Source organism: Empidonax traillii, unplaced genomic scaffold (assembly GCF_003031625.1).
Source record: "Empidonax traillii isolate 1590-97213 ecotype Southwest subspecies unplaced genomic scaffold, ASM303162v1 scaffold283:size781446, whole genome shotgun sequence".
NCBI classification, from domain to species: Eukaryota; Metazoa; Chordata; class Aves; order Passeriformes; family Tyrannidae; genus Empidonax; species Empidonax traillii.
In genome coordinates, this window is record NW_020955476.1 from 201216 (window position 1) to 226552 (window position 25337).

Genomic DNA, 25337 nt, shown 5'->3' on the forward strand with positions numbered 1-25337 from the left:
TTTCAATAATCCCTCTGGATTTCTTCCGACTCAGGATATTCTACGATTCCATGATTTCAGAAGCATGAGTGCCACCTGCCCCTCCAAAAATGCCCCTACCCTTGGAATGTTCATTCTCCCAGAGATTAGGATGCCTTTGGGATGTAGAATGCTGACAGCCAGTTTGGTAGAAAAATTTTCCCCTAACCAAAAAAAAAATACTCTTTTATTTAACAAAGCCAACTTCATCATAAAAATTCCCTCCGGCTCCTTCTCCAAGGTATTTTGAGTGGCCAGAGACAGGGAGAAGAAATCACAGTACTTACCACTTGTTTCTCAGCTGCCATCACTGCTGCTGCTGCCGCCACCGTTTGTCGCCCCAGAGCCGTGGTGTTGGTGCAGTCAGGAGGCGCTGCCTTCACACCAGGCAAGTAGACAGGCGGTGCAGCTTTGGGGGCGGTGCGGGAGTGGAACAGCGAGTGGTTGCACGGGTAAGAGAAGGAACGTGAGGGATGTTGACTTGGCACCCTTTGTTTCCAGCCCACTTTGAACTGGTTATGAATAGGAGTTGCTGGTGGGTGGTATGGAGGTGGAGGAGGGGGCAGTGGTGGATGGAAGGCCACAAAAGAGTCCAATTCTGTAAACATGGTTTCTGCAGTGGGAGTGCTGTTAACACGACACCGTCCAGACTGTCTCATTGTCAGGAGGGGGCTTTCGTCCCCAAATCGCTCATCAGGAAAGAATTTGTGAGGATTCTGCAAAGACAAAAACCCAGCATGTAACAGGACAAAGTAGGAAGTAATTCAGAAAGAAATCTCCTAACCTAACACTCTTTGGAACTAGAAGTGCATTAGTATTGTAAATGCCTGGTTGTACCACCTACAACCTCACCAGCACTCAAGGCAACCACAGCTACCATATAATACAGATATTTATGGTTTTTAAAATAAGACAAGAAGCATCAGATTCACCGTGTAAGTTGACCAATAAAAGAATTTGCTTTAACAGGAGTGTATAAACACAAGTGGGATTTTCAGTTTTCCCAGTCCTGAGATGTACCATGCAGACCTACAGTATTAGTTATCACTTTTTCTCCTTTCCAATTCAAGAATGAATAATAATCCAGGTTTCAAGTTACGGTTCTACTCTTCTTGTCATCTACCTCTTTGGCAGATTTTTCTTTCACTCCCAAAACCTGCGTCAGTAAGAGCACCCTGAGTGGCAACAACTCTTGAGAAAAGTATTTATGCATTGCACTTACACATTTATAAAATCACAAACTGCAACTGGTGTTTGCACCTGGACAGCTACGCAGGCATTTCAAAGCACTTGTGCACCTGCACACAGAGTGCTCCTCTTGCACACTACACCATTAAGTCAATTCATTATCTCATACAGCAACTTTTCATACCTGCAGAAGTTCAGCAGCAGCATCAGAAAGCCCGAATTCCCGCAGCACACGGATCTGAATCTCGTAGCTGACTGTGGCGCCTTCTCCGCAGTTGAGGGCGTACGCTCTCTGCACCTGCTCCGTGTGACGCAGCTCCTGCAGCCGCTTGATCATCTCCTTCACTACGAGGAGATTGGGAACTGGAAGGATAACAGAGAATGGGGTAGGGATAACAGAGATTCCTTTCTGAACTGTGAGACAGTAAGGTTGACTGCAATTCTGAAGGAAAAGTCTAACATCAGGCTGCCTTGGTTTTTTTTTTTAAAGCATTCTGCCAAGAACTGTTCAGCTTACACGTGCTCCATGGGAGCATCATGGGATAAAACACATCACACAAATGGTAAAAGCATACACCACTTTTCCAGCTTCTGCTAGAATGAGCCACAAATAGAGCTTTTTTCGTAAACCTCTTGTGATACAGAAATTCCATGATTTGAGGTGGGGGTAGGATATCTTAAATAACAACTGAATGTTCCCTTATGAATTGTACAGGCTGAGAATTCACTGATTTTTTTTGGCATACACTTCATACTTCGAATGCAATTCTATAATCACAAGACCATAACACCACTATGTAACTAGAGAAAGTGCATTTCACAAAAGTTACACAAACTGCAAGCCAACAAAAACCTGTTAAAATTATATTATTTTATGCAGCCATACTGAAATAATTTTTAAAAAACCTTTCCAAAAGAAAGTAGTGTATAATTTGGGGTTTTTATCCTGTTGCAAAACTTTCTCATGCCACTTTTTACTGCTGTTTGACAATGAATGGTATTTCTCTGTGGTGTTTCTGTTCTCACGAAAATGTGCATATCATAGAGAAGACAAATTCAGACACGCAAGTCCTGGCATCTGATCCTTTACCAGCTTTACAAGTGCTTATACTGCCATGAGCAGATGTCCATAATGAAAGCTCATAAAAATTAAACAGATCATACAGCAAGAGCAGTGTAAAAACACCATTTGCATTACAGAAAAGGAGAAAATCCAACACCACACAACTACAGCTGGTCCTTATTCCACAAAGTTTACACTGGTACATGGAAGATAAGTACAAGTAGTGCGAAATATTCCTCTGCCCCTCAGTGGAGTTCTTGTGCTGGGAGGAGGAAGGAACCCATTCTAATCAGTCTTCAAGGCTTGGAAATAAGTTCTCCATGCTACCCTCCAAACATTAAAATTGTTCTGAAAAATCCTGGTTTAACAGCCATATGTTTAGCTACACCCAACATTTTGCTAATACTGAAAAAAGAGGATTTAAAAGAAGTCTGAAGCAGCTCTCCAAACTAGTAGGCATAAAAATGATCTAAGTTTTGCATTAAAAAGTGCTGTATTCTCAAACCCAATTTTTTTTTTTTTTTTTTTTTTACTATTATTTGTGTGAAACACACAGAATAAAGATTACATATACAAAAATACAATTCTCTCAGTTGCAGGATTTCTAATTTGAAATGAAATTGGAAAATATGTAAGGAAACCCAAACACTTGCAGACCCTGGCCTCAAATTAGAACAGGCTGCAGCACAGGCTGAACTCATTCTACTTTAGTGCTGCAGGAAGAGCTCTAAGACACACTGCCAGCAGCATTTATGCAAATACAGTCCTCAGGCAGAGGGTACAACGAGATGCCAGGGACAGATGGAGAACAGCTGAGCTGTAAAGAACCCCCTGTTCTGAGCCCAGCCCAAAGGGCATGGAGGCAACACTGCCCAGCTCTCCCCGCCACAGCTCCTGTGCTCCGTCTATGCTTTACGATGTATTCCTGTACAAGTTATAGGTTTGGTACAAGCTTTAATCTCCTCAAATTAACGAGGCTCCATCTGCCCATCCGAGCAAAGAGGCATTGGCAAAACCAATCAATTCTTCTGCTTAATTACAGAACTAAGCAAAGCAGACAGTTACGAGGACACAATTCCTGTGCTCCAACTATTGGCCAGGCTCAGGGCTCATATCTATGCTCAATTCAAAGGACTGGCAATAATTCCTACCCATTAAATTGTACAAAACCAAGCTGCAGGGGAGTTTCAGATTGGTAAAGATGTCTCATGCTTGCCAACAGAGAACATGAGAACTTTTGCAAAATTTTGGAGACCTTTGAGAACCTGTTAATTTTCTCAACTTCTCTGGAAACTGACTGAGCAAAATGTTACCAAAGTCATATCTTATAATGAAATATTTTATATTCAATTCATGGTGACTATATTTATGCTTTTCTGTGTGTGTGTGTGGGAAGGGAAGTAATGCACTGCTGAGATGCCACAGCTGTAAGTTTCTAGACAAAAAAAATTTATCAAAAAGTTTTCAGAAGCTCCCTTTAGGTTTTATCAAGTTTCCTCCCAAATCACAAGAAGCAAACAAATCAACTTCCTTTCAACATAGTTGACTGAAGGGAGACATAACTGATATACAAAAAGTTTATAAAACATGGAATCAGGAGTGGTAGAGGAAGATGATTGTTTTCTTCTTGGCATGCCATCTTTACTGCTTTTCTAGAGACTCCCAAACTGATCCGTATCTACTGAAATGTGATACTTTGATCTAAAAACTGGTGCCAGAAGTATATACAAATTTAACGAGAGACTGCATAAACTCATGGATTCACGATGCATTCAAAAATACTAACTACAGAGGAAACACCATCCCCCACAGCACAGCTACAAACTGCACATAGCTGAAAAGCACACAGAATTTAACAGGGGATTATTTTTTGAGCTTTCTCTGTTGCGCTTCCAGAGACTGCACTCACTTCCAGAGACTGCTAGAAAAAGGATTTAGGGTAGACAGACAAATCCTTGACCTGATCCAGTATGGCCATTTAAAGGGCTACACATGATGGCCCATCTAAGACCGAATCACCTCACGTTTTGTGGCGCATTTGTTTTTGTATGTTAGCACAACAACTGCTCTTTATGGAATCATATACTGTTGACTTTCAGGCTGTTCTCCACAGAGCTCCCCTCAGCCATCCCACATGCACACAGCTGGTGGCACCTACACAGTGTTTCCCACTTTCTTCACTGAATTTAAATTAAATCCTGGTCATTTAGCTATTGAATCCTGCCCTCCAAAACATTAACTGACCCTTCCAACTTGTCATCAGTTGCAAGTTTTGCCAGTGAATTCTCTATGCACACAAAACTAGATGCTTTCGGAATCCCACCAGGTACATTCTTACAGTCTGACACCAAAAGAATAAATGCATAAATGACAAAATATATTTAGTATATATTTTCCTGGCTTGCCTATGGGGAATATCATGCCACGTGTCCTGAAGACAGGCCATATCTACTTGCCCCCCCCCCCCCCCCCCCAAAAAAAAAAGAAGTTGCTTTGACTTCAAAGCTAAAGTGGATTTGGTAAACTGAAATAAGTATGTTTGAATGCCTACTTCCCATATTTTTCTAGCATACTGAGTTAAGCTGATTTCCCTATCAGTTATGCTCCTCAGCTTTTAATTTTTAAAGGATTTTGCCCTTTTCCAGCCTCCTGGATCTTACCTGGATCTTGGACAACTGGTTGTAGAAAACTGAGAACCCTGTAGAAAACTTTGAGAACAAAGAGCGAGGCTCCAGCAAGTGTTCTACAGTGTCTATCCAGTCCAAGGTTTTTCAGATTGTTTTCTAACTAGTTCCTATGCCATCCCAACCCAGTTAATGTCTTCAGAACAAACCAAAGCAAAGAGACTATGACTGATGCAGTGCTACTCTCAGAGGAAATCGTATCATTCAATAGCTGACCCTCACTCCCCCCAGGCCCAAGCCCCCAGCACTCACATGAGATCAGTCGGCGGAGGAAGTGACCAGCAGCCTTACCTGGGATCTCGTTGGCTATGACTGAGGGAGGACTGGTCTGGTTAGTGCTGACTTGCTGGTGGGTTATCATGTGGCAGCACTGCGGCACCGCGTTGTTCACCATGTAAAGGGTGTCGGGCACATTGGACATTCGGACCATCCGCAAACGAACGAGATCCGTTTGTTCCACCATCATCTCATCCAGCACAGACTGCAACGACAGCCACCAGAGCCCTCATGAAGGACTGCACCCCCCCCCCACATACCTGCTGCAAGCGCAGTCCCCAGGGCACAAATCTAGCAATGGCTACACCACAGTAACTTTTACAGGTCACAAACAGTATTTGGCTTTTCCTTGGCATTTTCTATTCCATTTTCCAGTCACAGTCAGAGTTGAGTCAGACCAAAGAACAGGCAGGCAAATAAAGTTTGGAAAGGTTGCTTTATTTATTTTGTACCTGCCAGATTAGAAGTGACCTTCTTGGGGGCAGACCCTCTGGACTTTGTTTCAGGCAATTATTGCCTGTGGGTCTCAACAGTGTGCCACTGAGTGGAAGGCACGAGTCTGAAAATTAAACATGTTTCCCTCAGATATCCTGAAGAATAGAAAGGGATTTATGCCTACCCTTTTAAGATTCTGATTTAATGTTAAATGGAATTATTTCAAAACATGTGAGGCTAACAGGGAACTAAAAAAAGTAATCAGAAATCACTCATTCACAATTTTTGCATTTCACAATACCTAAACTACGAATAGGAAGAGTAAAGTTATCAGAGATTAAGTATGAGAGTCTTCTCTCTAACATTAAGTGTTTTTAAAAAACAATAACAGCATAGTATGAAACTAACAAAAACAAGTGGGTGGGAGGTGGGGGGTGTGTTAGAATGCACCTTTAGGTAACTGCTAAAGCACTCCCATATCATATACCTGAAAACAGAGTCAAAGTTTTTATCACATATTCTTTAACACATTTTTGTTAGCTTTAATCTTCAATCCAAGATACAAAGATAACAGTTTAACTGGCTATTCTTCCTTTGCTGTTTTAGTGCCACTTCATGCTCTAACTTTTGCACCCAAAATGCAAAGTAGTTTTAATTCTTCCCTCCCTTCAAAGAGGACACCAACAACAACTCGTACCCTTAGAAAACATTTTCTTTCTTAGGCACAAGGCAAGAGCTCTGAATTCATCAGAGCAGTGGTCAAAGTCTGTAGGTGATGTGAACCTACACAGCTTCATCTAATCCTCTTGTTCTGCAGTCACCTGCCCTGATCGGACTCATGAGCTCTCAACTTAAGTCAGAGCTACCTTAAGCGATGGCATTAGTCAGCAACACAACAGGCTCCCATTCTGTCAAAGAGAACGTGGCACATTCCTGCCCCACACAGCACCATCTCCACCCTGTCACCAAACATCAGAGATGCTGCAAGACCTTCGGTTTGACAGTGCTCATGCAAGGAATTAAATAGGGAAGCTACTGCCTGAGAGGGACACAAAGGACTTCACTCAAATTAGACACAAGATATTTATTCCATTTTGTGGAGGATCACAAGATTTTTGGATATTTTCTGATTCAAACAAGAAGACAAAATATCAAGTGTCCTCTGCTGAGTGGAATAGCAGTTCACCCAGCTCTGGTGGGAGCTGGGGAGCCTGAAAGACCTGGCACCAAAGTTGCTGACTAGCTGCAAACTGGGACTCTCAGGCTCTCACCTTGCCATCCGCCTGCCAGGAGGGCTGCCGAGGAGCTGGGCCGGCAAACTGGTTGGAAACCAGGGAGGTTTCCCTCAGAACGCTGCTTTGTTTCCGGTGGAATTTCATCAAGATCTGTCTCGCAAACATTTCAATTTCGACAAAAAAAAATTTTGTTGAAATTTTTCTGACCAGCTCTAGAGACTTGAGCCTGATGATCAATCTTGTAAGTCTTGTTAAATTGAAAATGTTAGTATCTTAGGCCAGTACACGTAAAGAGACACAAAACATACCAAAATCTTTCCCTGTTTACAGAACCCCCTGATGACTCGAATTTGACAAGTTAGTCAAGTGTTGCTGATGACTATTACCTTAGCCTCCTCCACATATGGCGAGAACAGTCTTGGCCGCACATATATCCCAGCATTTTTTTGCCGCAGCCAGGCATTTGACTTTCCACCTTCTGATGTTGGTAGCATGTCTGAAGGAGGAGTACTAATCAGGCCTCTCTTCATCTTTAAGAATCAAGAAAGAGGTTCATGGTTTTTTAAACATAAATACGGTAAAAACCTGCAATAAATGTATTTTACACTGAATCCTCATACCAATGATTTTTCTTTAGCCTTCTCGTAGATTTAAAGAACAGCAAATTTAACTAGAAATGTGCCTTATACGTGTATTACTCTCAATGATAACATTTTATAAGTTAATGCCTAAAACAAACAAACAAACCCAAAACCCACTAAAACAAAAAACCCCCACACCTGAACATTGTAGCATCTGGAGTACAAAGAACCCAAATGGTATTTGTATGAGACTGACTTACTGCATCACTCAGTACTTCACTATTCATGGGTAAGATGTGCTCAATGCGGACAAAAGGTAGAAGTGGAGACAGGATCTCCCTCAGCTCCTCAATGTCCAGATCTCTCCTCTTCACACCTCTTTTATTCACACTGTGAGCAGTACCACTGAGTAAATTAGGCTCTGTGGGAAGGAACAAGTTTACATCAAAAAGTCTGAATAGGATAGCAGGAGTTACAGCACCTCCAGGAAGTTACAAAAAAGGAAACAAAATTCTCATTTTAAATCAACAGCATTGTTCCACAAAATTAACAACTGGATGTGCTACTTAGTGCTGTGGTCTAGTTGACAAGGTGGTGACCTGTCAGAGGTTGGACTCGATGATCTTGGAGGACTTTTCCAACCTAAATGATTCTGTGGTTCATGCCTTAAATCTGATGTGAACATCCATAGAGAGAGGTTCAGTTTATACAAGCACAGGTCATTTGCACAGCTGCCAGTTTTAAAGTGTAAGCCAGGTAGAAAATAAAAACAGTGTTTGGGGAAAAGCTTGTAAAGCTCTATCAAGAACTATGCTATTAAAACATTTGTACCTCCCTGCAATTCCCTCAAGGACTCCCTCCTGCAGCTCCTCTACCTTTCCCCAGCAGTTTGCAAAGACTTATTTTCTACAGAGTCCACTGGGATACACATTATTTTAGCTTCCTTGTGTAGCCCACCTTAGTAAAAAGAATGTCAAGCCCATTCAAATCCCATTCATGGTCTTGGGATACCTATTTGTGCCAGGAGTGAGTACCTTTCTAGAGATGGAAAGATACGATGTATGACACATTCAGGTCACTCTCCCTCCCCAGTTAACTGCCTTCAAGTTTATTTTAGGTATTGTGTACAACCCTAATTTGACCAGCCTCACCCTTTGAGGAAACCTGTCAAACACACCCATCCTCCTTCAGTTCAGGCAGTTCGAGCTCATTACAATCTCTAATGCTTTGTGGCGTTTGAGTGACACCACCACATACTCATAACTGTAAACTCAAGAGTGTGACTGAGGAATTTAGATGAAATTACTAGACTAAATTCAGCCCTAACATGACAGAACTTGACGAAGCCCTTATTTCTGCCTTTGCTTATCGTGTTATCTGATGATCCCAGGAAAGAGAAGTCAGCTGTTTACTTAATGAATGCCACAGAGCAGGAAGCTGTGCAGTTATTCCAAACGAGCGGTTTCTGCCCCAGTCCAGGTCTGTTAATGTTTAACTGGCTCCATTATGTTTTGATGTGCCCTAAGACAAACATTTAGAAAATCTTGGTTTTGAAAATAGGTTAATACTTGCTTGGATCACCAGAAGCACATCTTTTAACTGACTCTTTGTTGCATTTCATAAGACATGTCCATGACAAAGTAGTTGTTTTGCAAACAGTAACAGCAGGTTTCAAAAACATGGCCAGTCCTCCAAAGACAGTAGTCACACTTTACACAGGCAGGTTCTTCCCCTTCTGTTCCACTTGTTGTACTTAGGTGATTGATACTTTGTAGTCTGTATGAACTACAAGCTACTTGCATTTGCTATTTGGAAAATATACATTTAACCTACTTCCAGTATCCAACAGGTGAGATTGCCCTTGAAGTTACTGCTGTAGCAACAATGTGCATCTAGGCTGATAAAAATACATCTACATCTACTTTAGGAAAAACACTAGAGACATTTTTTGGTTTGTTTCTCACCACCTTAGATTTCTGTCAGAGACACATACTCACTCAAACCGAAGTGAAAGGCTGACACTAAGTAAACTAAGAATAAGCCTACTGTGAGAAGCCTGCATAAGCACAGGAAAGGAAAAGACACTGCAGATTTTTTTTTTTAATTTGATGAATTAGTTACAAGAAAAATAATTCTGATAGAACAGGAAATCAACCAGACACAAAAATCAGACAGAGTTGAAAGGATCTCTAGAAGTTTGGTCCAGCCACAACCAGCACCCTCTTCCCAGACGTCCCCAGGAAGAGTACAGCACATTGCCCCTCACTACATCCAGCTGGGATTTGAATACCTCCAAGGATGGAGATCCCATAACTACTCTGGGCAACCTGTTCCAGTCTCTGATCATCTTCAGTTTCCTCTCTTTAAACAGAATTTCTTGTATTTCAGTTAGAGAACAAAAACTTCAAAAAACTAAGTGCATTTGTTTAGTTTTGGCTATACTGTGAACAAAGTAGATTAAATCTCCTTAAATTACAGATTACCCACAAAATAAAACTTTCACAAGTTTTGAGTTATTTGATTTAGTATTGTGTGATTTAAAGCATTCTCACCTCGATCTGCTATTCTCTTCATCAACTGATGCTCTCCCCATTTAATCAGGTATTTCAGAATATCTTGTTCACTTGCCTGGTAAAAAGAGGAAGTCAGCAATCTGCATATACTTAAAGCCACATACGCACAAAAGTCACATACACAGGTCTTTTACAGTTCTAAAGAAACACAACTATAAAAAAGCATGAAGGATTTGCACTTTATGATCTTCTTACCACTTTCTCCTAATATTTTAAGGTATTACTACTGGCATATCACCAACATAATTTCTAGATTCATGACACTTATTGAATCCCTAGGAAGAAGAAAAGGAGTTTTCTAAAGAAGGAGAGATTTTATTTACTATGGACAGTTACAGGTATTAAATTTGAATTACTGAATTTCATTAAAAGGAGCAGTTCTACCTCTGGGTGTTTGGATGCTGTTTAACATTTGAAATTCAGTATCTACAGAGCCTGGAAAGTTATGAAATAACCAACCCCACTAAATTATAATCTATGTGAAGAGAAAGATATTCAGTAAGAATTTAAATAAATAATAATAATAATAATAGTAGTAATAATAATAATAATCATAGAAATAGTAATAATAAACAATAATACTATAAATAAAACAACTTTGCTTTGCTCATACCTATATACATATGCTAACCACAAATCCACTTTAAATAATCTTTAAGACTTTATTCCTTAAAAAAAGTAAGATTGAATGGATACAATTTAAAAAAATCCAGTCATCTTTAAGCTGTAAGAGGCTGGTTGTCATTATAAAGATATCTCCCTTGAAGAGAAATTGCAGCAAAAAATCCAGAAGCTTTCTATCTGTCAGTATGATTTTCCCTCCATAAAAACACACAATTACTGAAGGAAAGTCACACAAAAAAATTCTGCAATACTTGTCAAAAAAGGTATTTTTCTGTCTTTCCACAAAAATGAATTAAGTCTTCTGAATGATTACTAGTTTATCAGCTCCCACTGACTCAAATTAGTATGTATGTTGTTACAGCAAAACTACTACCATTGCATAAATTTAATGAAAAACTCTTAAACATGCAAGGCAAATGTTAGGTTCAGAAATGCCTAGTTTAAAATAATCTTCATCCATTTATAAACTATTATTAGACTTCTGAGCAATAGCATGTACCATGTTTGGGTTGTGTTACAAGCCAAGAACAAAACAGTTTTCTTAATCACCACTTCAATTTCACTTCTTAGGAATTATAAAAGGAGTGCTCAGTGTGTACAAACTCACTCATGAACAATTTAAAATCAGCTACTCCCACGTGTTTCTAGACACGGTATAACACACCCCGCCTCAAGCGGGACCATCTGTATTCTGCATTGCAGGTTACCTGTAAATAGTCAGACTGAATAGCTGTGAGCAGGTGGTCCTTGCTAAGCTCATAGAACACCTCCGAAGTCATGACCTGGGTAAACTCCTCACAGAGGAAATGCAGTGCTTGACGATGTACCCACTTGGAACCGTACGGCTGAGAGCTCCACTTCAGAATGGCAATTAAGGTGTCTAGGGAGATGCTCTCAGCAATAATATCTTCACAGCCTAGGAAACAAAGGCAAAAACCAATGATGTTGTTACAGAGGCACTTCGATCCTGAAGGAATAGTACATATGGCTGAATCTATAATATATGTTATGTATGCTATATAACTCCCAGTGAGCGTAAAAACAGAAGTGCCCTACAGATCAAAGTTGAAAACAGAGTTAAATTCTGACTAAAGGTACAATAATCTTAACAGTGGTTTAGGAGTCCAACTACACAGTCATTTACCTTTTAAAGGCACATGAAGCGTCACATCTGTGGGCACACCTGGATGAACAACTGGGCTAGTTCAGCCCAACCAGAACCTCCTCTGGTTATCTGACTATTCAATACATTTTAAGTTGCAAATTTGAATTTGAGTCACTACTGTTTGCAGTAGATCCCCAGAAACGATGAACTGTAACAAAGGTGGGATTTTCATCTGTATCATTTTGCACAGGGATCCTCCTGAGACAGACCATTGAGAGGAGCAGAAACAAGCTGTGAGTGACAGTGTTGGTACTCAGCTACTTGGCACAGGGTGAGGGCAGCAAAGCATCATTTTCTGACTCACAGAGAAGGCAGGGAGCACTGGCTGGCTGCTCTAGGCCATCACACTGGTATCCTCAGTATCCAGCAGGGCACAGAGGGTGCCAGGACAGGGAAGCCAAAGGGAAGCAACCACCATGCACGCTCATGGTGAGTCTGCTACTGTTTCTTTGTACTCACAGCTACATTAACATTTACTCTTTCACAGGGTACATGTCTTCTGAAGAAGACAGAGGGGACAGTTAAAACTCCTGAAGGGAGATGGAGCAGATTTGGAAGAAATGAGGGGAGATCATAGAATCATAGAGTTAACTGGGTTGGAAGAGACCTCCGAGATCATCAGGATGTACTGTGGGAGGGCTGAAAACATGGGTACTTGGGGTTACTGAGTTGAGACAGATGGTACCACAATGTTGATAACTTGGAGTCTCCAAGACCACTTCGTTAATTTTCTTCATATATCTGGTTAGTACAACGATAGCCATTTAAAGAAAAAAAAAAATCCTATTCTAGAATTATACATTCCAGTCTCAACCCACTACAGCCACAAAATTAGAGCTGTGCTTATGCCCATGAGAGGTCCCCAGACAGTTCAGAGCTGCATGCTTACACTGCAAATTTACTTTTTGGACATCATCATTTTTCTCTCAGTTTCAAGGATACTGAAAAACTAAACTTTGCTGTTTAGAGATCTGTATCATTACTGAGCTCTTGGATAAGCTGAATAAGACAGTGTTTAGCACAGTACTCTCAACATTTAAGACACAGATGGCTCTCCTGATGCTACATGTCTTTGCACTGGTTGCATACAGGTAAGACACAGTAGCAACAATTAGAATTAAAAGAAAAATCTTCTTTATCTACCTAGGTCAACATAGAGAATATACAGCATTCACTCCATTTCCATTGCAACTAATAATGTGAAGGATACGTTATTAAGAAGTAAGTAGTAACAAGTAAACAAGCTACTTCCAATAGGAGGGAATCTGTCAAGGGAGCTACTACTCAGGAGCAGTCATTGGAAAGGGAACCTTAAACAGTAAGGTAAAGAAGAAGGAAGTACTTGAAAGCAACAGTTCAAACATGACTGGTTATAAATTTACCTATCCTATTAGACACACATATTTGTACCTTATACTATAAAATCCCCAATGCAATAATTGTAAGAACAATATTCTGCCATTAAAAATTTACTAAACTTATTCTGGAATGTGTCTGAATGTACACACTGTTTTGGAACCACTCTTTATTTAATTTCTAAAGCAATTTGTGCAAAAAACATCTATCCCCCCAACAGTAATAAATTTTACAGCAGTGCATATTTAAAACAAGCTTTCCTCAACAAGCAGCTGGATGATTTGTTTTTCGCATGCCTGATTCACCTGAGAAAAGGAAGACCATGTATCAGTGCAGTCAGTGACAGAAGGGCTAGAAAAAGCACACACATTTCTGAACAATGCAGAACATGCAGCACTAGGCCATGCATCCCCAGATAGACTCTTCTTCTGCCTTTGACAAAGGGGTGAGTGTTAAGTCATGTTTCAACACACCCCCTTTGTCCTTTACCATTAATGAAGTAATATGGCACTTCTCAGAGCTACCTATTGGGTTACATATTATCATTACTAGTAGTAGTAAGAACAGATGCCTTATTATAGATATTGACCTCTAACCTGTATGGCACACATCAGCCTAAAGTGAGCAGGGAACAGGCAGCGAAGATGGGCTGGAGGCACTGGGGACATCACCCCAGTCATCACTGGTGCAAGTGAGAGTTCTGAAATAGAAATACACTCTGTAGGCTGAGGTACAGGTTAAAGAGACTGCCCCCTAGATGAGGGAATTCTCCAGATTCCTAAAGGATGAAGTTTTAAGACTTTAAAGTGCTGGTCAAGAATCTGAGAAACAGCATTAAACAAACAAACAACACAACAACTAAACCACCCAAAACCCAACCTATCATCGAAAAAGCTCAAAATACTTCAGCATATGTCAAACATTAGTAAAGGAAGTCTGAAGCTTTTCACTTCAGGATCCATTTTTACTTAAATACTTAAGGGTTCACATTGTATTTAACTTTGTCAAGTGAGTCCCTCTCATCTGCATTTTGGGGCTCAAGAAAGGAAAATGTTAAGTTAGCAACAAACCTGGCATGTTGAATGAAAGCTCATGACTAGATGCAATTTGTTTAAAAGGTAAGTTTGACTCCCAGGAATAAGAAACACAGTTGTATGAAACAACTCTTTAGAGTCTTCTGCACAGTGCACTAAGCCTTGTCCTGCTAAATCCTAATGCAACTTTTTGCATGCAAGATGACTTCAGCAGGCACTGCATCCCCCTGAACTCTAAAGATCACAGTTAAGGACTGCTCGATTTCAAAGGCAGTATGTAAACCCACTCCTGAAATCAGTCACCAGGAAACTCAAACTGCAAGAGCAGACTATTACCTCAAAGGGAATGCCATTCCTAGTATTTCATCTGGCATTTATTTTTGAAACAATAAGGATGCCTGACCCTGCAAAAGACAGAAAACTACATTTCCATGAGAAATATAGTTCTAAAGGTCTGAGCAATGCTGATTTATAGAAACAGTGCATTGGCTCAGGCTGAATTATTCTGTCAAGTCCAATTACTGCAAAACTACCAGTGATATGACAACATCAGGTGAAAAGCTCATTAAGGATGACTAGCAAATGAAACAGTCCTTTTCCCAAGTAATTTTAGCAATGGGTCAGAAGTGCAGGATTATTAAAACTGTTTCTTCTGAAGTAAGCATGAGGTAATAATTAAAGTGTTTTCTGAACACCTAAATAAACTGGGGCAACCCAATTCTAGCTATGGAAGGCATCCAACTTCTTTTCTTTGGCAGAAGGTTTTTCTGCTTTAACAATCAGCCACTTGGCAAAAAAAGTAGTCATCTAATAGCCACAAGTTCTCCACAGTGGAATAGAGCATTTTTCTCCTATGAATACTGTTCTTTTAATATTCAGGCAGCAACAGCCTTCCTAAGATCCATTTGCAGTGTCCCAAAGTGTCCCACAGGCTTCTATGATCATTAGTATCTCTCAGAGATTCAACTTGGACTCTAAAAAAATGAAATATCACTTTTGTATTTCAGACAAATTAGGCTATTCCATGCACTCCTTCTGCTGGATACCAATAGGCCTGCCTACAAACAAGCTCTTTCTTCCACAATTCTCTCTCAAATACGGTTTCACAGCCCTTCCAGAAAGAAACAGCTTGAGCCCATTCTAGCTAGTAGCTTGGGATCAAGACAGTTGACAGACCTACTAAAGACAAATTAGGTGCCTCCAACAATCAACAAAAGTGGCATTAAACAAAGTTTTTACTACAAAATTTTCAGCTTGATTTAATGCATTCTGTGGTGAAGAGTTTCCCCCAAACTTGTACAAACCAGTGGAGCCAAGGGAAAAAAAGCAGTAAGAATTCATCTTAACATCAAACCGGAATCTAGAAGCTCTTCTATGTTTTTTTAAGTTTGCGACATTGAGACCATCTAGCAATCAGGAACCACACTTTTTGAGTTTGCTGGCATGTAGAGAGTGGCTCAGACCATTATTAAAATAGATTGTCATCTTCTTATACTCTTACACTCCGTAACTCTTGCTCATCTGTCATGCTGGTGCTTGGGTGGCCACTCACTAAGCTAGTAAATTAATTTCCATCAATCCTTCTTCCAGCAACATCAGATCCCAAACATCACAAACTCTACAGCCAGCACAGAGAACAAAACCAAGGAAACTATAGCAGGAGGAATGGCAGCAGTACCAAACAACCTGTGGCAGATTCAACTGACCTCATACACTTGAGAGATATGGCAATTGGAATTTAGGTTCTCCATAACAGTACAAAAACAGCACAAGCAAGTCATAAGACACAGTACAAACAGGAACTAAACCTTTTTAACTGGTTATCACACAAGCAGCAACTCCGAGAACATCTACTTTCCTCTAACCGTATTGAGAACAAGGGATCTTGTTCAACTTCCACCTTCTGGTTGACGGCACTTTCCCAGTCTATTAATATTTATTGCCTCCTGGCAGCACTGGATTCTCTGTCTTCAAGGGATGCAACAAATTCCTAGCTTTTCCAAGTTCTAATGCTTTTCGTTTCTATCTCCTCTTGAAATGATTTTTAAAACATATGCTTGAAGCAGATTAAGTTAATTGATAACTGATGCCAAGACTGCAATTTGCACTATTTCCCACATTTTAAGACACTGAAGCACACACATTCTGATTATGTGAAGGTGTAAAACTGTGTCAGTGTTTTGCAAAAAGGAAAACAAGACCAAAGTAGTCCTGGAGATAAAGGGCTCAGTGGGCCACAAGTGGCCAAACACTGCTGAAGTCTATGGCCAAGTTTGGTATGTTTTTTGAGCTATTTTAATCCCTCTGCTGATTTTTCCAAGCACAAAAATTTACGACATTCATGTACTCCCATCCCTGAAAGGCTGAATTCAAAGTACATCTATTATGACATTACTAATGTGTATAGTATTATATTTTGTTTTATTCAGCACTTCTGATTAATCCTTAAAGCAAAAATACAATACAATATAATACAACACAATACGGTCTGAAGCTCAGGCAGCATTTTGTGTTATGCTAATCACTCTTTGTCAGTGAAAACTCTTGTGTTGAATCCAGTACAACACAATATTCAGCTATTAAAAATAATAAATTAAGGAGCAGATGAGCTTCTATAGCTGCACTAGTGATAAAAATGAAGATGAGGGAAGATGGGAGCCCTCTTCAGCAGGGAACAGAAGACCTGTTTACCTGGAAAATGGAAAAGGCAGAGATATTCAACAACTTTTTTACCTCAGTCTTCACTAGCAAGTGCTCCAGCCACACCATCCAGGTCACAGAGGGCTAAAGCAGGGACTGGGAGAACAAAGAACTGCCCACTCTAGATCAGGTTCAACACCATCTAAGGAACATAAAGATGCACATGTTCCTGGGACCTGATGAAGTGCATCTGCAGATCCTGAGGGAACTGCGGGATGAGGTGGTTAAGACACTATCATAATTCAGAAGTTACAGCAGTCCAGCAAAATTCCCACAGACTGGAAAAGGGGAAACATAATTGCAAGGTCCTGCATGTGGGTTGGGGCAGACCCAAGCACAAATATGGCTGGACAGAGAATGGACTGAGAGCAGCCCTGAGGAGAAGGATTTAGAGGTACTGGTGGATGAGAAGCTTGACATAACGCGGTAATGTGTGTTCAGAGCCCAGAAAGCTGACTGTGTCCTCAGCTGCATCAAGAGGAGTGTGGCCAGCAAGTCAAGCATTCTCCCCTCTGCTCTACTCTTGGAGTAGAGGGCTGTGCCCAGCTCTGGTGTTCTCCACCATAAAGAGGACACGGACCTGTTGAAGCAGGTCCAGAGGAAAGCCACAAAGATGATCAGAGGCCTGAAGCACTTCTGTGAAGACTATGATGGCTGAGACAGTTGGGGCTGCTCAGCCTGGTGAAGAGAAAGCTCTGGGGAGATCTTAGAGCACCTTCCAGTACCTAAAGGGGCTCCAGAAAGCCGGAGAGAGAATATTTACATGTATGGATAAGGACAATGGCTTTAAACAGAGAGGGAGGGTTTAGGTTAGGTATTAGGAAGAAATGTTTTACTTTGAGGGTGGGGAGGCTCTGAAACAGGTTGCTCACAGAAGCTGTGAATGTCTCATCCCTGGCAACGTTCAAGATCAGGTTGGATGGGGATTTGAGCAACCTGGTCTAGTGAAAGGTGTCCCTGTCCATGGCAGGGGGGTTGGAACAAGATGACCTTTAAGGTCCCTTCCAACCCAAACTATTCTTTGATTCTATGATTTATATTAATTTATACTTAATCATGCCCAATTTATTTCAAAGTTATAAGTGCCAGACTTTTTCCTTTGAGCATTCCTGCTGCACTGATATATAACTGATACACTTGCACCAATCTCCCCACAATATATTTATGTGTATTTAATATTTCTACCATGGGATTCCTGGCATTTCAGTATTTCAGTCCTCCCGAGATCAAGAGTACTTTTGATGTCAGGCAATATCTGCTTCTAGATCAAAGACTGTGATACTGAATATGGCTTTAAAATAAAGTTTCTAAGTTCTTATGCTTGTCAAGAGTAAACTCAACCCCTAAAAATAAAAGCAAAGCAAAAAGTCTGAAATAGAGTTATTTTTTGTCAATTCTTCTTTGGAAAACTTTTTGGAATCAGCAGGCAAAAAAGATTCTCAGCAAAACTATGTCATAAGGTCCCAGTATCCAAATGCGTTTCAGAAAAACATAATGTACCACCACCTCAGTGAGACTACTTATGACAGTGGGCAACAGGGCTAAGAAGCAGTAGAAGATTCACATACTTAATACTGCTATCTAATAAAATTAAGTCAAACTTCCCTGCAAAAGCAGTGGTTATGGCAGTGCAGTAAGACTGGAACTGGGGATTATTTTAACGACATCTGATGAATGAGACTAGTGAACTGATCTGGTTTTAATTATTTTGTTACAGAAGAGGAAGAAATAAGTGGTTTTTAAACCCAATCTTTGTGAGTCAATGTGTTAAAATGATTGCAGCAGTACAGCTGACAGAGAGTAGCAAGGTAGCATGAAGACAAAAAGGCTGGAGCAGAGTGCAGAAATAGGAGGCAGAGCACAGTAAGGGATGTACTAAGACCTCCTGGAGAGAGCTCTGATCCTCACCACCTCTGTGCAAGCAGTGAAGTGCTTCACTTTTTGACAGTTAACATATATCCAGCACCCCTAATAGCAGTCTCAGTCCTATCAGCTCTATTGACAAGATATGATTGCTGATTAGTTCACTTACTCAAATTAGTTCGAAGATTCATTTCAGTTTCTCTTGGAAAATAAGTGACAAACCTCAGCTAAAACAAATTGGGATAAAGGCAGAGGAAATTCTAAATAAAGCTGTCCTGCTTTACTTGGACAGTAGAGTCACAGTACATGTTCATACTATCACTGACTTCATCATAGGGAAACTATCTATTAAATTACAATAGTCAGAAAAGAGTATCACTGTGTTAGCAATGGGAAAATTTCCATGGAAATAATCAAAGCTGAATCATCTGCTGAAACTGAAGAAAAATTACAACATCTGGATACTTAGAAAGCTCCCTGAAGACAAATCAAACTAAAATCTGTTGAAAATAAAAACAGTTGATCAGAAGCCTTAAAATACATCAACTTCACTTGACACTCAGTTACAAACACCCAGCCAAAACCGAGTAAATGTGAGCAAAGTGAATTGGAAAGAGTATCCAGACTTTAACGTAAATGAGCCCAAAATATTTTCCAGGAAACCAGGGAGACAAGCCTTAGCAAGTTTGCAATTGGGTAGCATGAGTGAACTGAAGTAAAAAACTTGAGCCAGGGGGTGTGGAAATCTAGAGAAGAAACATTAGACGTAGCTACTGCGAAAGCCAGCTGATGGGATCAGTCAGCACTTGGGCAAGACTGGCCACCTGCTGCACCACAGAACGGAAAAACACAGTCAGAGGTCCAGGCTTAGGGACTTCACGAGAACTGCCTGTTCGTGGTCTCCAACACTGACACGATGCTGTCTCTTGCAGCATCCCTCTGCATAATAGCCAGAAGTCAGAAGTTTGAGTGACCGTTTCCAGCACAGAAGTCTGCTAGCTGTGAAATCAGGGAAAGGGAGGGACACTACTGAAATGAAGACCTCATGTTAAGTATTGTATCAGTGAGGACAAGGTACTACATTTAAGTGCAGAAATAAGAATGGGGATCACTACTAAAGCACATACTTTGTTAAGTGATCTCAGTCAAGTGCAGGCATATAATTTTTCTTGATCAAATAACCTTCCTTTTAATTTTGATTATAAGATTATACCAGAACAATTCTTCAGTGACTGCACAGTACCAATGACCTAAACATGAACTCTGCAAATTAAGTATGAAACTATTAGATTCTGACTTCACTGGCATGTTGAGATCTTCTACAGAGTGCTTACTTCTCCTGTAGCTAGGGAACACAGCATCAATTTTGTAAAACTCTAAATAGTTCAAGGTATTCAAGAATTTCAGTGTCTGAAGGGGTGCAAAATTTACATTTGCTAGTATTTGATAATACAATACACTTTAACACTTGCTTGATTTTACTGCATTTCTCCCCTATGTATAACAACTGTCCCACCCCTCAACCTCACCACTTCTGTGATCAGAAAGAGGCTTACTAGGGAAAGAAAAATCTTGATAGATCACTACATCCCTCTACTTTCTCCCAATGACCACCCCCAAAACTCTACAGCTCTGGCTCATCCAGAGGGCCCCCAAGACTGAGCCTGCTCTGCTGCAGTCGCTGGTTCCAGCCACCCAAGCACGCTGTCGAGGTGCTGCAAGCCCAGAGCAGCTCCTCCTGCTGCTCTTTTCACTCTCCTAGAAGTAGTGCTGGGGGAAAACCTCCAGGGTAAAGTTAAGATCGTGTTGCCACTGACTCATACAATATACATTCCAGAGCAGCACCATTCTGCAGTGCATTACTGAAAAGAGTGCCGGCTTAGGACACACTGGTCCAAGCATGCTCAACTTAAAGTGAGCAGAAATAATGAAACTCAGCATCAAATGAAACATCTCTTTTTTTCAGCATTTACTAACACAAAAATAAAGCCCTTTCCCTGTCTATAAGTTTACCTAAGTTGCTCTTCTAAGTTCTCTGTCACTGCTTATCTGCTTTGATATAATTGACACTGCTTAATCAGAGCACCTCCAGATCACAGTTTAGGTTTCCAGTCTGAGGAAAAGAACTGCACCCTTATTCATTTATGAAACTGCATAATTATTCAGTGTCTTACTGAGAGTTTTGTTCACAGTTAAGTTCCCTCATTAGCATTCTCTGAGCATGTTAAATCCTTTCAGCACTTGGGTATGTGCATGCACCAAAACTGAGAACCTGTATACTCCTATCACCTTTTTAATTTCAACCCATTTTCATTTCTTGCTTTCAGCTGGCCTACTGAGTTGTTCTCAAGTACTATTAACTTGTAAATACCACACAGAAATGAACTTAGTACCATAGTTCAACTATCATGACACTTCTTGCCCCTTCAGCATTCCATTCAACATTAACCTTCTAGGTGTACTCAGAGGGAAACAACAACAAAAATAAGAAAGATGCAGACAGACCAGAAAGGGTCCAAAGGAGTGCCAGAAATATGACCCAAGGGTTGGAGAATCCAGCCTCTGAAGAAAGATTGAAGAAGTTAGGTCTTTTCTCCCTGCAGAACAGAAGGCTCAAGAGGAGCCACCCCTCATCACAGTATTCCAGTACCTTTAGGTATTGTGGGGCAACTATAAAGAGGACAGAGGTTGTCTCTTCACAAGGAGCCACATGAAGGGAACAAGAGACAACAGGTACAAGTTGCACTGGAAGACATCTCAATCCAAGATGTTTTTGCAATGAGAACAATCATTCCCTGGAACAACCTCCCCAGGGACACAGTGTAGTCCCCATCACTAGAGGTTTTCAAGATATGATTGGACGGAATGCTACATTATCTCACCTAGGCTCCCTTTCTCACAACAGGTTGCACCAGATGATCTTTTGAGGTCCTTTGCAACCTGGGCTGCTCTAGGATTCAATGATTCTGAGCCTAAGAACAGCTCAATCACATCCTGTAGCAGGTTACCTCAGATAACAAGTCTCATTTGATTTCTGCCAGTTTTATTGCAGTAGTTATTTCAACTTTTAGCATGATCTGAAAATTAGTTTCTAATGCCAAGCTCTACATGAGCTAGTTTTATTATTAGTTTCCCATATCTTTCCCATTCTCAGTTTCATGTACCTATTAGGAGAGCCCATTACAAATACAATCTCTTTCTGCAGTGCTTATACCTGCTCTTTTATGTCTACTCAAGTTTCCTATTTACTGAAACCTCCTTAACAGTTTATAAGGTTTCAATCTCATCAAATTTAATTTGACAGCTAAAAGTTACAGATTTACAGATCTACTGTAAAAAGTCACTTTTGTTAAAAAAAAACAAAAACCAAGTTTAAACAAATCATGTTGCTGATGTACCAGTGAATTCCATTCTCCCTTTCTCCGCTCAAAAGTAAAATTACCATTCCCCACAAGCAAGGCCTGAAACAATTCCATACCCCATTATGTATAATATGGTCACTAAATAGTTTAGACACCAACTGACAAAATTGCAGGTAAAGCTCCTGCCACCACATGAGGTACCATTACTTCACCAATCAGTGCTCTGACACTTCAGAGATCGCAATGACCCTGGTCAGCCCTTATGTGCAGGAAGTTGTATGTGATCAAGATTGTAGTGATTGTCAAGAATAATGGAAGTAGTAAAACTTTCTAAACTTTATATCTGAAAATACTGACTGCCCTGCCTTCAGTTCTGTACACAGAGAAGCAGATATTAAAGACCTAAAACTAATGCAATTAAGCTGCTTACATTTACTTTCCAACAGCAAGATTGAAGGGTTGGTGCTCCCCCTTTGACATAAGCTACAGAAATAATCATTCAAGTTTACAGCCTTGTTAACACACTGGGACACTTCCTAACAAGTCCAAATATTTCCTCCTCTCATATCCTCTCCCTATAGTTTACACCCAATAAATGAATTGCAGAAATAGACAAGGATCAGAAATAGCAAGACCAGTTATGCATATTTGATATAAAGAGCATGTGTCAACAATGTGCCATATAACTAAAAGCTCTTATATGGCATTTCTTCTGCCCCTAGAAAACAGATGCACTATTGACAACTTACAGATAGAGAACAAATTCCTTTTCTAAAGGAACTGTCAGCCACTGATAGCTGACAATAAGCATACTTACACTGCAAAATAGCTAAAAATTGTTCTAGTACGGTCATATGTTCTACAGCAAGGACAGTATTACATACCTTGTGCAAGCATGTTAAACTCCAAGAACAGTGCTATGTGATAAAGCTCCATAGCTTCTTCAGCCCTAGTCATGTTCAGTTTTCCTGCTACAAGAGCCTGAACTTCGCTTAAACTGCCCACCGAGGGACTGGAGTGCAAAACCGAGAGGTCCACCACATCTGTATACATACAGTTCAAAATGACCTTAGCATATTTTTTTGGTATGATAGATTCATCCAATATAATTCTAGTTGGAGTTCGTAGAGTTCGGTCTGTGATTTCTTCACCAGTTCGTATCCTCCTCTGCAGCAAGTGACGAAAAAACGGAGATCGTGATGAAATAATAGCTTTGTGAGCTCTGAGCTCTTCATCTAGACAGTTCTGACCTCCACCAAAAGTTTCCACTAAGTCAGAGTTGGATGAAAAGCTAAGAACCACATCATAGTAGCACATATAATCAAACAGTGCGCGCATGTCAACATCTAAGGAATTCGGTGTTCCAAACTCTTCACTAAGCTGAACAAGGATATCAACATTTTGGAATCTTGAATCCTCCATTCCAAACTCGCCCGTATAAAGGTAGTGTAACAAAGCAGAAAACATAGGCATATCTATGCCAGCTGTGTTAATATCCATTATTATTTCTGCCCCATATTCCGGTGAGGAAGAAAGCAGCGTTTTAAAAAAGGGACATCTTGCCGCCAAGATCGCACGATGCACAGGAAAACAAGTTTCTTGAAATATTAAGTCTACATCAGTACAATATTTGTACTGATAAAGTTCAGCCATGTCTTTTTGTAGCGTCCTGGCTTCTGGTCTTGCCAAATTAGCTTGTAGATAAAGTTCCTTTAAGGCTGACGTTCCTTCGTATTCTTCTACTAAAGCATTAACATCTCTGACATCCCAGCCCGAGAGGAGCTCGCGCATCTGCTTGGCGTGATCAGCAGACCGGCTCGATTTCCGACGCTTAATGAATTTCTTCTTGAGGGTGGCAAGGCCAGAGGTTTTCTTTTTCTTGTCTTGAGGCTTCTCATGGCCATGGTCAAGGCTATACAGCTTTGATTCACAGCCATAACCTTGATGAGAGTAGGATGATGTCCCTGAAAGCAAAAACGAAAATGGAACATATTTATTCTTTAAATTTAAAAGGAAGGTCCATAACATCTAAATAGTCAATCTCTCTGCAGGTTACACAGATAATGACATGCACATCAGATAATCTGACAAGTCGAAAACCTGATTGAAGCATTTGCTGGCCATTAAGAACAAAACCTTTTTTTTTTTTCCCCCATGTACAAAGATTATTGTTTGCTGGTTTTTGGGGTCAGATGTGGTTTTTTTGTTTGGTTTGGTCATACTGTGGTCATAACATTAAAAGTGTCTTGTATTAACTTTTTTAAAGACTAGTATGACCTCAGTGAAATAGTAGTAAGGCCCCAACAAAGTGTTTTTCAAATTCTGTTCTAGCATTAAGGTATCATTTCAACAAGAAAAGTATACCTGGCATCAAACAGTTATAGCCATAAGAAAAAAAAAAATAAAGAAAGAACGCAGTACCAAAACATTCAGGAAAACTGAGGACAATGAATTACTTTCACTGCAAATTTAAAAAGAAAATAAAAATTCTGTCATACGATAATCAAGTAATGCTGAAGTCAAACACATAAAATGGGCTCCTTTCCACAGAACTACAGATGTTAATTTGTGCATAGACACCATCAGAAGAATATGGAGAATAAAAGTTTTATTGTATTAAGATTTCCTATAATTATTTTTCTCCATAAAAATAATTTATAGGGAAGTTATGTTATTAACCAAACATATACTGAAACAAAAAAAAAAAAATGGATCCCCCCTCAAGATAATGTGTTCCATACCTGATCTGTTCTCTAAAGGAGCCTTTGCTATCAGTTTGAGCCTAGCTGCTACACTAACACCAATAGCAATTTAGTAACAAAAAAAATGTTAGAATCTGCACTTCTGCTAGTAATGAAAAACCGAAGTAATGTTTTAGTAAAAAAAGTAGTTAAAAAACATAGTTTCAATGTGAAAGTCATCCTTCTTTTTAAGGGTTATTTTCTAATTTAAGTTTATTTACAGGACTTTATTAGTTCTGTATAAAGAGAGCCAGATGGTGAAGCACCTCAGACATGACAATAAAGGAAGACAGTACACAAACCAAACTCCTACTTCTGGACCAAAGAAGAAACAAGAACACATTTGCTCAATAACAGGTTCATCTGAAATAGTATTTGTCCCTTTTCTGTCAGGACTAGTTAACATGTTTCCATTCATACACTTGTGTAGCTTCACTAC

General features: G+C 40.1%; 1 protein-coding gene across 2 annotated transcripts in view; it reads right to left on the reverse strand.

Annotated features, from left to right (window-relative positions):
• Nucleotides 1-25337, reverse strand: part of BTBD7 (BTB domain containing 7) — a 35704-nt gene that overhangs the window by 6430 nt on the left and 3937 nt on the right. Inside the window, exons 2-10 of one of the 2 annotated variants that reach the window (XM_027890286.1) lie at nt 23042-24121; nt 11385-11593; nt 10033-10108; nt 7741-7901; nt 7286-7429; nt 6936-7049; nt 5245-5434; nt 1391-1569; nt 306-734 (exon numbers count right to left, since the gene is read on the reverse strand). In XM_027890286.1, coding sequence (XP_027746087.1) covers nt 306-734; nt 1391-1569; nt 5245-5434; nt 6936-7049; nt 7286-7429; nt 7741-7901; nt 10033-10108; nt 11385-11593; nt 23042-24121 — 2582 coding nt within the window. The remainder of the gene's footprint in view (nt 1-305; nt 735-1390; nt 1570-5244; nt 5435-6935; nt 7050-7285; nt 7430-7740; nt 7902-10032; nt 10109-11384; nt 11594-23041; nt 24122-25337) is intronic. The other variant, XM_027890287.1, reaches the window with a different exon arrangement.